We start from the raw sequence: 13,201 nt of genomic DNA, 5'->3' as shown, positions 1-13,201 counted from the left end.
GAGTCAATGGCAGCCCATAGAACCGCTTGGCGAAAAGTTGTGAAATTTGGCACACTTGTTCAGGACTGCCCCATTAGCCCATTAAGCCAATCTAAGGTCGCTAGCCCAACAGCTCTAGCGCCACCAACAGGTCAAAGTTGGGCATGCATTCATGTTCATAACTTTTGACCTATTCGACCAATTTTCACAAACCAGGTATCATTGGATTCCTTGAACCAAGCCCAGTTCAACACATCCTATGACGTCATTGCGCCATGACGTATATGTCCGCCATCTTGGTTTATGTCAAAAACCTTCAAAATGCTACTCCTATCACAAATCTTGTCCAATCATCTCGAAACTTGGCACACATGATCTTCTGGCCATCCTTGATGAAAAACATCGAATAGATTTGTCAAATTCAAAACCGTTTGCCCGCTAAAGCCAATCAAATTTTGCAGCGCAGCGGCCAAACCGGAAGTAAGCCCATATCTCAGCAGTTCTTTGACATATCATAACCAACCTTGGTACATAGACCCATGACCCCATAAAGGTTACACTGGATGAATTTGGTGACCTTTGACCTCTAGGTGGCGCTGTTATTAATGTCGATGTGTTTTGACTCCTTTCTCTTCACATGAGTCCATTTAAAACTTATTTTCAATGTCTAGTGATACTATTAGACCTCCCCGTATAGCTAGTATATTATTTCTTGCAGAAATATCCGCGACAGCCAATGATATTCGACCGCGAACCCGCCAAACCGGAAACACGCCAATATCTCAGCATCCCTTTGACATATCATAACCAAACTTGATACATAGACCCATAACATCATCAGGGGGACACTCAATGAATTTGGTGACCATTGACCTATAGGGGAAGCTATAATTAATGAAGACGTGTTTTAACTCCTCTCTCTTCACATGAGTACATTTCAAACTTATTTTTAATGTCTGAGGATACTGCCAGACCTCCTTATGTAGCTTATGAATTATTTCTCATTGCATCAGAACTTGGCCGCCATGTTGCAAGTTGTCAAAATCAGTTGAAAATTTCCACAGGCCACAAATTATGTCTGTGTTGTCTCTCCTGGCACTCATTTAATATTCTTACATTGATTTCTTAAATATGTATATGTAAAAACGGATGTGAATAATTACTTTACAGTTAAAATAAGCCAATGTATAAATTCATATTATTTTGCCGTTTTAGGTTTGTTATTATTTCACTTCCGGTTTAGTCACTTCCTGTGACGTAATTTCCTGTTAAAAATCTTACCTCTGTAGAAGGAATGGCAGACATGTGCATCTTCTGATTGTAATCCGCTAGCATCCACATGAAAGCATCTAAGAGGCAATGCCGTAAGTTTGTTTAATCAATGCAAGACATGTTTAAGATAATATATTAGAGTGGATTTATTTAAAAATAATGTTTGATGTGTTGTTAAAAACGTTTTGGTTAGCAATTGTGTACAAACTAAAATCAATGCAATTGGCATCAGAATGTCTTCATGCAGTGTTAGACAGTTCATATTATTATTTACAACTATGTACAACATGCTGTTTAGTCAAATGTACATTCAGTATTTTTGTATTCTTTTATTTGCAGTTTTCACCGTCTGTTCATGAGGAATTGTGACAGTAAATGGTCAACCTTACTACGACTCTGTCTTCATTGGCTACGGTTTAACTCTGTGTTAAGTCAGGGTTACAACACACTGCACGAGAACACTACAATGTCCAATCTTCATAGAACTTGGCAAAAATGATCTTCCGACCAAGCTGAACAAATGTATCAAACCGCTTTCTCAAATTCAAAACCGTTTGGCCGTGACAGCCAATCAAACTTGACGACGCTCATTAATGGGTAGACACTGCACTCGTGTGGCGACAAGCGGTACTTAATGTATACTACAACAATGACTATATTTACCATTACGCCGATTTACAATATAAACTTCAATTCCCGATGGATTAGATGCTTCACGAACCACCTCCAGAACGGGTGCTTGTTTACATTGTGTCTCTTTTAGGAATATTGTTCCGAATACCCCTATGTATTTGTGACATTTGTTCTGTCAGGCAGACTGTATTGCGCCCTTACCTCTAGGTGGGGTCCTTTTCCCATTTCCTCATCCCACCGGCTGTCGGTATTGCCGATTTCCGAGACGGTCGTCATGTAGCCCCCTGGCCGATTACGTCCGCCCGGCAAAATTAGCTTACCGAGTCCCATTATGCTTGACACCCACATTGCTGCTCGCAGCTATATTTATTATTATTATGCTGCCATTGGAGTCAATGGCAGCCCATAGAACCGCTTGGCGAAAAGTTGTGAAATTTGGCACACTTGTTCAGGACTGCCCCATTAGCCCATTAAGCCAATCTAAGGTCGCTAGCCCAACAGCTCTAGCGCCACCAACAGGTCAAAGTTGGGCATGCATTCATGTTCATAACTTTTGACCTATTCGACCAATTTTCACAAACCAGGTATCATTGGATTCCTTGAACCAAGCCCAGTTCAACACATCCTATGACGTCATTGCGCCATGACGTATATGTCCGCCATCTTGGTTTATGTCAAAAACCTTCAAAATGCTACTCCTATCACAAATCTTGTCCAATCATCTCGAAACTTGGCACACATGATCTTCTGGCCATCCTTGATGAAAAACATCGAATAGATTTGTCAAATTCAAAACCGTTTGCCCGCTAAAGCCAATCAAATTTTGCAGCGCAGCGGCCAAACCGGAAGTAAGCCCATATCTCAGCAGTTCTTTGACATATCATAACCAACCTTGGTACATAGACCCATGACCCCATAAAGGTTACACTGGATGAATTTGGTGACCTTTGACCTCTAGGTGGCGCTGTTATTAATGTCGATGTGTTTTGACTCCTTTCTCTTCACATGAGTCCATTTAAAACTTATTTTCAATGTCTAGTGATACTATTAGACCTCCCCGTATAGCTAGTATATTATTTCTTGCAGAAATATCCGCGACAGCCAATGATATTCGACCGCGAACCCGCCAAACCGGAAACACGCCAATATCTCAGCATCCCTTTGACATATCATAACCAAACTTGATACATAGACCCATAACATCATCAGGGGGACACTCAATGAATTTGGTGACCATTGACCTATAGGGGAAGCTATAATTAATGAAGACGTGTTTTAACTCCTCTCTCTTCACATGAGTACATTTCAAACTTATTTTTAATGTCTGAGGATACTGCCAGACCTCCTTATGTAGCTTATGAATTATTTCTCATTGCATCAGAACTTGGCCGCCATGTTGCAAGTTGTCAAAATCAGTTGAAAATTTCCACAGGCCACAAATTATGTCTGTGTTGTCTCTCCTGGCACTCATTTAATATTCTTACATTGATTTCTTAAATATGTATATGTAAAAACGGATGTGAATAATTACTTTACAGTTAAAATAAGCCAATGTATAAATTCATATTATTTTGCCGTTTTAGGTTTGTTATTATTTCACTTCCGGTTTAGTCACTTCCTGTGACGTAATTTCCTGTTAAAAATCTTACCTCTGTAGAAGGAATGGCAGACATGTGCATCTTCTGATTGTAATCCGCTAGCATCCACATGAAAGCATCTAAGAGGCAATGCCGTAAGTTTGTTTAATCAATGCAAGACATGTTTAAGATAATATATTAGAGTGGATTTATTTAAAAATAATGTTTGATGTGTTGTTAAAAACGTTTTGGTTAGCAATTGTGTACAAACTAAAATCAATGCAATTGGCATCAGAATGTCTTCATGCAGTGTTAGACAGTTCATATTATTATTTACAACTATGTACAACATGCTGTTTAGTCAAATGTACATTCAGTATTTTTGTATTCTTTTATTTGCAGTTTTCACCGTCTGTTCATGAGGAATTGTGACAGTAAATGGTCAACCTTACTACGACTCTGTCTTCATTGGCTACGGTTTAACTCTGTGTTAAGTCAGGGTTACAACACACTGCACGAGAACACTACAATGTCCAATCTTCATAGAACTTGGCAAAAATGATCTTCCGACCAAGCTGAACAAATGTATCAAACCGCTTTCTCAAATTCAAAACCGTTTGGCCGTGACAGCCAATCAAACTTGACGACGCTCATTAATGGGTAGACACTGCACTCGTGTGGCGACAAGCGGTACTTAATGTATACTACAACAATGACTATATTTACCATTACGCCGATTTACAATATAAACTTCAATTCCCGATGGATTAGATGCTTCACGAACCACCTCCAGAACGGGTGCTTGTTTACATTGTGTCTCTTTTAGGAATATTGTTCCGAATACCCCTATGTATTTGTGACATTTGTTCTGTCAGGCAGACTGTATTGCGCCCTTACCTCTAGGTGGGGTCCTTTTCCCATTTCCTCATCCCACCGGCTGTCGGTATTGCCGATTTCCGAGACGGTCGTCATGTAGCCCCCTGGCCGATTACGTCCGCCCGGCAAAATTAGCTTACCGAGTCCCATTATGCTTGACACCCACATTGCTGCTCGCAGCTATATTTATTATTATTATTATTATGCTGCCATTGGAGTCAATGGCAGCCCATAGAACCGCTTGGCGAAAAGTTGTGAAATTTGGCACACTTGTTCAGGACTGCCCCATTAGCCCATTAAGCCAATCTAAGGTCGCTAGCCCAACAGCTCTAGCGCCACCAACAGGTCAAAGTTGGGCATGCATTCATGTTCATAACTTTTGACCTATTCGACCAATTTTCACAAACCAGGTATCATTGGATTCCTTGAACCAAGCCCAGTTCAACACATCCTATGACGTCATTGCGCCATGACGTATATGTCCGCCATCTTGGTTTATGTCAAAAACCTTCAAAATGCTACTCCTATCACAAATCTTGTCCAATCATCTCGAAACTTGGCACACATGATCTTCTGGCCATCCTTGATGAAAAACATCGAATAGATTTGTCAAATTCAAAACCGTTTGCCCGCTAAAGCCAATCAAATTTTGCAGCGCAGCGGCCAAACCGGAAGTAAGCCCATATCTCAGCAGTTCTTTGACATATCATAACCAACCTTGGTACATAGACCCATGACCCCATAAAGGTTACACTGGATGAATTTGGTGACCTTTGACCTCTAGGTGGCGCTGTTATTAATGTCGATGTGTTTTGACTCCTTTCTCTTCACATGAGTCCATTTAAAACTTATTTTCAATGTCTAGTGATACTATTAGACCTCCCCGTATAGCTAGTATATTATTTCTTGCAGAAATATCCGCGACAGCCAATGATATTCGACCGCGAACCCGCCAAACCGGAAACACGCCAATATCTCAGCATCCCTTTGACATATCATAACCAAACTTGATACATAGACCCATAACATCATCAGGGGGACACTCAATGAATTTGGTGACCATTGACCTATAGGGGAAGCTATAATTAATGAAGACGTGTTTTAACTCCTCTCTCTTCACATGAGTACATTTCAAACTTATTTTTAATGTCTGAGGATACTGCCAGACCTCCTTATGTAGCTTATGAATTATTTCTCATTGCATCAGAACTTGGCCGCCATGTTGCAAGTTGTCAAAATCAGTTGAAAATTTCCACAGGCCACAAATTATGTCTGTGTTGTCTCTCCTGGCACTCATTTAATATTCTTACATTGATTTCTTAAATATGTATATGTAAAAACGGATGTGAATAATTACTTTACAGTTAAAATAAGCCAATGTATAAATTCATATTATTTTGCCGTTTTAGGTTTGTTATTATTTCACTTCCGGTTTAGTCACTTCCTGTGACGTAATTTCCTGTTAAAAATCTTACCTCTGTAGAAGGAATGGCAGACATGTGCATCTTCTGATTGTAATCCGCTAGCATCCACATGAAAGCATCTAAGAGGCAATGCCGTAAGTTTGTTTAATCAATGCAAGACATGTTTAAGATAATATATTAGAGTGGATTTATTTAAAAATAATGTTTGATGTGTTGTTAAAAACGTTTTGGTTAGCAATTGTGTACAAACTAAAATCAATGCAATTGGCATCAGAATGTCTTCATGCAGTGTTAGACAGTTCATATTATTATTTACAACTATGTACAACATGCTGTTTAGTCAAATGTACATTCAGTATTTTTGTATTCTTTTATTTGCAGTTTTCACCGTCTGTTCATGAGGAATTGTGACAGTAAATGGTCAACCTTACTACGACTCTGTCTTCATTGGCTACGGTTTAACTCTGTGTTAAGTCAGGGTTACAACACACTGCACGAGAACACTACAATGTCCAATCTTCATAGAACTTGGCAAAAATGATCTTCCGACCAAGCTGAACAAATGTATCAAACCGCTTTCTCAAATTCAAAACCGTTTGGCCGTGACAGCCAATCAAACTTGACGACGCTCATTAATGGGTAGACACTGCACTCGTGTGGCGACAAGCGGTACTTAATGTATACTACAACAATGACTATATTTACCATTACGCCGATTTACAATATAAACTTCAATTCCCGATGGATTAGATGCTTCACGAACCACCTCCAGAACGGGTGCTTGTTTACATTGTGTCTCTTTTAGGAATATTGTTCCGAATACCCCTATGTATTTGTGACATTTGTTCTGTCAGGCAGACTGTATTGCGCCCTTACCTCTAGGTGGGGTCCTTTTCCCATTTCCTCATCCCACCGGCTGTCGGTATTGCCGATTTCCGAGACGGTCGTCATGTAGCCCCCTGGCCGATTACGTCCGCCCGGCAAAATTAGCTTACCGAGTCCCATTATGCTTGACACCCACATTGCTGCTCGCAGCTATATTTGGGTGTCAAGCAACTATGTTGCGAGACAACCTATTGTTATTGTACGAATTCTTATTATTATTATTATTATTATGCTGCCATTGGAGTCAATGGTAGCCCATAGAACCGCTTGGCGAAAAGTTGTGAAATTTGGCACACTGGTTCAGGACAGCCCCATTAGCCCATTAAGCCAATCTCAGGTCGCTAGCCCAACAGCTCTAGCGCCACCAACAGGTCAAATTTGGGCATGCATTCATGTTCATAACTTTCGAGCTATTCGACCAATATTCACAAACCAGGTATCATTGGATTTCTTGAACCAAGCCCAGTTCAACACACCCTATGACGTCATTGTGCCATTACGTATATTTCCGCCATCTTGGTTTATGTCAAAAACCTTTAAAATGCTACTTCTATCACAAATCTTGTCCAATCATCTCGAATCTTGACACACATGATCTTCTGGCCATGCTTGATAAAAAACATCGAATAGATTTGTCAAATTCAAAACCGTTTGTCCGCTAAAGCCAATCAAATTTAACCGCCAAGTTGCCAAACCGGAAGTAAGCCCATATCTCAGAAGCCCTTTGACCTATCATAACCAACCTTGGTAGAGAGACCCATGACCGCATCACGGTGACACTGAATGAATTTGGTGACCCTTGACCTCTAGGTGGCGCTGTTATTAATGTCGATGTGTTTTGACTCCTCTCTCTTCACATGAGTACATTTAAAACTTATTTTCAATGTCTGGTGATACTATCAGACCTCCCCATATAGCTCATATATTACGTCTTGCAGAAATATCCGCGACAGCCAATGATATTCGAGCGCGAAGCCGGAAAACCGGAAACATGCCAATATCTCTGCAGCCCTTTGACATATCATAACCAAACTTGATACATTGACCCATAACATAATCATGGGGACACTCAAAGAATTTGGTGACCATTGACCGCTAGGGGGCGCTATAATTAATGAAGACGTGTTTTAACTCCTCTCTCTTCACATGAGTACATTTCAAACTTATTTTCAATGTCTGATGATACTGTCAGACCTACTCATATAGCATATAAATTATTTCTCATTGCAACATCAGAACTTGGCCGCCATGTTGAAAGTTGTCAAAATCAGTTGTAAATTCCCACAGGCCACAAATTATGTCCAATCTTCATGAAACTCTGCATATATGATCTTCAGACCAAGCTGAACTAATGTGTTAAACAGCTTTCTCAAATTCAAAACCGTTTGGCCGTGACAGGCAATCAAACTTGACGGCGCTCATTAATGGGTAGACACTGCACTCGTGTGGCGATAAGCGGTACTTAATGTATAATGCAACAATGACTATATTTACCATTCCGCCCACTTAAAATATAAACTGCAATTCCCACTGGATCAGATGCTTCACGAACCACCTCCAGAAGGGATGCTTGTTTACATGGTGTCTCTTTTAGGGATATTGTTCCGAATACCCCTATGTATTTGTGACATTTGTTCTGTCAGGCAGACTGCATTGCGCCCTTACCTCTAGGTGGGGTCCTTTTTCCCATTTACTCATCCCACCGGCTGTCGGTATTGCCGATTTCCGAGGCGGTCGTCATGTAGCCCCCAGGCCAATTGCGTCCATCCGGCAGAATTAGCCTACCGAGTCCGATTATGCTTGACACCCACATTGCTGCTCGCAGCTATATTTATTATTATTATTATGCTGCCATTGGAGTCAATGGCAGCCCATAGAACCGCTTGGCGAAAAGTTGTGAAATTTGGCACACTTGTTCAGGACTGCCCCATTAGCCCATTAAGCCAATCTAAGGTCGCTAGCCCAACAGCTCTAGCGCCACCAACAGGTCAAAGTTGGGCATGCATTCATGTTCATAACTTTTGACCTATTCGACCAATTTTCACAAACCAGGTATCATTGGATTCCTTGAACCAAGCCCAGTTCAACACATCCTATGACGTCATTGCGCCATGACGTATATGTCCGCCATCTTGGTTTATGTCAAAAACCTTCAAAATGCTACTCCTATCACAAATCTTGTCCAATCATCTCGAAACTTGGCACACATGATCTTCTGGCCATCCTTGATGAAAAACATCGAATAGATTTGTCAAATTCAAAACCGTTTGCCCGCTAAAGCCAATCAAATTTTGCAGCGCAGCGGCCAAACCGGAAGTAAGCCCATATCTCAGCAGTTCTTTGACATATCATAACCAACCTTGGTACATAGACCCATGACCCCATAAAGGTTACACTGGATGAATTTGGTGACCTTTGACCTCTAGGTGGCGCTGTTATTAATGTCGATGTGTTTTGACTCCTTTCTCTTCACATGAGTCCATTTAAAACTTATTTTCAATGTCTAGTGATACTATTAGACCTCCCCGTATAGCTAGTATATTATTTCTTGCAGAAATATCCGCGACAGCCAATGATATTCGACCGCGAACCCGCCAAACCGGAAACACGCCAATATCTCAGCATCCCTTTGACATATCATAACCAAACTTGATACATAGACCCATAACATCATCAGGGGGACACTCAATGAATTTGGTGACCATTGACCTATAGGGGAAGCTATAATTAATGAAGACGTGTTTTAACTCCTCTCTCTTCACATGAGTACATTTCAAACTTATTTTTAATGTCTGAGGATACTGCCAGACCTCCTTATGTAGCTTATGAATTATTTCTCATTGCATCAGAACTTGGCCGCCATGTTGCAAGTTGTCAAAATCAGTTGAAAATTTCCACAGGCCACAAATTATGTCTGTGTTGTCTCTCCTGGCACTCATTTAATATTCTTACATTGATTTCTTAAATATGTATATGTAAAAACGGATGTGAATAATTACTTTACAGTTAAAATAAGCCAATGTATAAATTCATATTATTTTGCCGTTTTAGGTTTGTTATTATTTCACTTCCGGTTTAGTCACTTCCTGTGACGTAATTTCCTGTTAAAAATCTTACCTCTGTAGAAGGAATGGCAGACATGTGCATCTTCTGATTGTAATCCGCTAGCATCCACATGAAAGCATCTAAGAGGCAATGCCGTAAGTTTGTTTAATCAATGCAAGACATGTTTAAGATAATATATTAGAGTGGATTTATTTAAAAATAATGTTTGATGTGTTGTTAAAAACGTTTTGGTTAGCAATTGTGTACAAACTAAAATCAATGCAATTGGCATCAGAATGTCTTCATGCAGTGTTAGACAGTTCATATTATTATTTACAACTATGTACAACATGCTGTTTAGTCAAATGTACATTCAGTATTTTTGTATTCTTTTATTTGCAGTTTTCACCGTCTGTTCATGAGGAATTGTGACAGTAAATGGTCAACCTTACTACGACTCTGTCTTCATTGGCTACGGTTTAACTCTGTGTTAAGTCAGGGTTACAACACACTGCACGAGAACACTACAATGTCCAATCTTCATAGAACTTGGCAAAAATGATCTTCCGACCAAGCTGAACAAATGTATCAAACCGCTTTCTCAAATTCAAAACCGTTTGGCCGTGACAGCCAATCAAACTTGACGACGCTCATTAATGGGTAGACACTGCACTCGTGTGGCGACAAGCGGTACTTAATGTATACTACAACAATGACTATATTTACCATTACGCCGATTTACAATATAAACTTCAATTCCCGATGGATTAGATGCTTCACGAACCACCTCCAGAACGGGTGCTTGTTTACATTGTGTCTCTTTTAGGAATATTGTTCCGAATACCCCTATGTATTTGTGACATTTGTTCTGTCAGGCAGACTGTATTGCGCCCTTACCTCTAGGTGGGGTCCTTTTCCCATTTCCTCATCCCACCGGCTGTCGGTATTGCCGATTTCCGAGACGGTCGTCATGTAGCCCCCTGGCCGATTACGTCCGCCCGGCAAAATTAGCTTACCGAGTCCCATTATGCTTGACACCCACATTGCTGCTCGCAGCTATATTTCTTATTATTATTATTATTATTATGCTGCCATTGGAGTCAATGGCAGCCCATAGAACCGCTTGGCGAAAAGTTGTGAAATTTGGCACACTTGTTCAGGACTGCCCCATTAGCCCATTAAGCCAATCTAAGGTCGCTAGCCCAACAGCTCTAGCGCCACCAACAGGTCAAATTTGGGCATGCATTCATGTTCATAACTTTTGACCTATTCGACCAATTTTCACAAACCAGGTATCATTGGATTCCTTGAACCAAGCCCAGTTCAACACACCCTATGACGTCATTGTGCCATGACGTATATTTCCGCCATCTTGGTTTATGTCAAAAACCTTCAAAATGCTACTTCTATCACAAATCTTGTCCAATCATCTCGAATCTTGACACACATGATCTTCTGGCCATGCTTGATAAAAAACATCGAATAGATTTGTCAAATTCAAAACCGTTTGTCCGCTAAAGCCAATCAAATTTAACCGCCAAGTTGCCAAACCGGAAGTAAGCCCATATCTCAGAAGCCCTTTGACCTATCATAACCAACCTTGGTAGAGAGACCCATGACCGCATCACGGTGACACTGAATGAATTTGGTGACCCTTGACCTCTAGGTGGCGCTGTTATTAATGTCGATGTGTTTTGACTCCTCTCTCTTCACATGAGTACATTTAAAACTTATTTTCAATGTCTGGTGATACTATCAGACCTCCCCATATAGCTCATATATTACGTCTTGCAGAAATATCCGCGACAGCCAATGATATTCGAGCGCGAAGCCGGAAAACCGGAAACATGCCAATATCTCTGCAGCCCTTTGACATATCATAACCAAACTAGATACATTGACCCATACCATAATCATGGGGACACTCAAAGAATTTGGTGACCATTTACCGCTAGGGGGCGCTATAATTAATGAAGACGTGTTTTAACTCCTCTCTCTTCACATGAGTACATTTCAAACTTATTTTCAATGACTGATGATACTGTCAGACCTACTCATATAGCATATAAATTATTTCTCATTGCAACATCAGAACTTGGCCGCCATGTTGAAAGTTGTCAAAATCAGTTGTAAATTCCCACAGGCCACAAATTATGTCCAATCTTCATGAAACTCTGCATATATGATCTTCAGACCAAGCTGAACTAATGTGTTAAACAGCTTTCTCAAATTCAAAACCGTTTGGCCGTGACAGGCAATCAAACTTGACGGCGCTCATTAATGGGTAGACACTGCACTCGTGTGGCGATAAGCGGTACTTAATGTATAATGCAACAATGACTATATTTACCATTCCGCCCACTTAAAATATAAACTGCAATTCCCACTGGATCAGATGCTTCACGAACCACCTCCAGAAGGGATGCTTGTTTACATGGTGTCTCTTTTAGGGATATTGTTCCGAATACCCCTATGTATTTGTGACATTTGTTCTGTCAGGCAGACTGCATTGCCCCCTTACCTCTAGGTGGGGTCCTTTTCCCATTTACTCATCCCACCGGCTGTCGGTATTGCCGATTTCCGAGGCGGTCGTCATGTAGCCCCCTGGCCGATTGCGTCCATCCGGCAGAATAAGCCTACCGAGTCCGATTATGCTTGACACCCACATTGCTGCTCGCAGCTATATTTATTATTATTATTATAATATAATTGACGCAGCCTATGGTGAATATTCATATTAATCATTCCAATTCAACACGTCAGCCTATAAAGCAATAAGACTTAAAATTATCAGAAAACAAGCGAGCTCACCTCAGACGCGTTGGAATCCTGATCCTCATGGTTGGTGGTGAATGGGGTCCAGTTTAGCCGATTCTACACTGAGTGTGTGTGTGTGTGTGTGTGTGTGTGTGTGAGTGAGGGGGGGGGGGGGGGGGGTTGCCATGGCGCTGTTGCCATGGCAGCACAGACCCTCCATCTCGCGTGTGAGTGGACCAGTTCATCAGATGAGTCCAGACATTATTGATCCATTCATTATGATTATTGATAACTTTTCGGCCTATCGGCTGAAAGTTTGCAGAATATAGAAATAAAAACAAAACACAGATAAATTATTTTTCGCTCAAAAATGTTTTTCGCTCAGACAGACAGACAGACAGACAGACAGACAGACAGACAGGCAGACAGGCAGACAGGCAGGTCTCTGAGCCCTCCCTCCGTGTTGCAGGTGTTGCTGTCTGCCTCCTCCTCACGGCTTCGACTCTTGGTGCGGGGAAGAACTTCTCCGTACCATGTGGCCTCGCCGACCCCGTCCAGGAGATAACGTGGTTCCATCTCCACGGGGAGCGCGTGACGCCGCTGCTCTCGTTGTCACTCTCCAAGATGAACCGGACCTCCATCGAGACGTACAACCCGAGGGCAGTCTCTGCCGGAGACCTTCGGGACCAGCCGCCGAGTCTGAACCTGATCGAGGTTAGCCGGTCGGACGCCGGTCTGTATTTTTGCGTTGGA

At 41.3% G+C, this 13,201-nt stretch overlaps 1 protein-coding gene across 2 annotated transcripts in view; it reads right to left on the bottom strand.

Moving 5' to 3' along the window:
- Positions 1 to 12,615, bottom strand: part of LOC115535291 (uncharacterized) — a 65,748-nt gene extending 53,133 nt beyond the window's left edge. For both annotated transcript variants that reach the window (XM_030346361.1, XM_030346360.1), the window contains exon 1: positions 12,503 to 12,615. In XM_030346361.1, coding sequence (XP_030202221.1) covers positions 12,503 to 12,531 — 29 coding nt within the window. In that variant the 5' untranslated portion in view covers positions 12,532 to 12,615. The remainder of the gene's footprint in view (positions 1 to 12,502) is intronic.
- Positions 12,616 to 13,201: the final 586 nt, after the last annotated feature.

The sequence above is a fragment of the Gadus morhua genome, chromosome 22 (genome assembly GCF_902167405.1).
Source record: "Gadus morhua chromosome 22, gadMor3.0, whole genome shotgun sequence".
Lineage (NCBI taxonomy): Eukaryota > Metazoa > Chordata > Actinopteri > Gadiformes > Gadidae > Gadus > Gadus morhua.
Note: the sequence above shows the minus strand (reverse complement) of the source record. Positions and strands in the feature narration are given on the sequence as shown.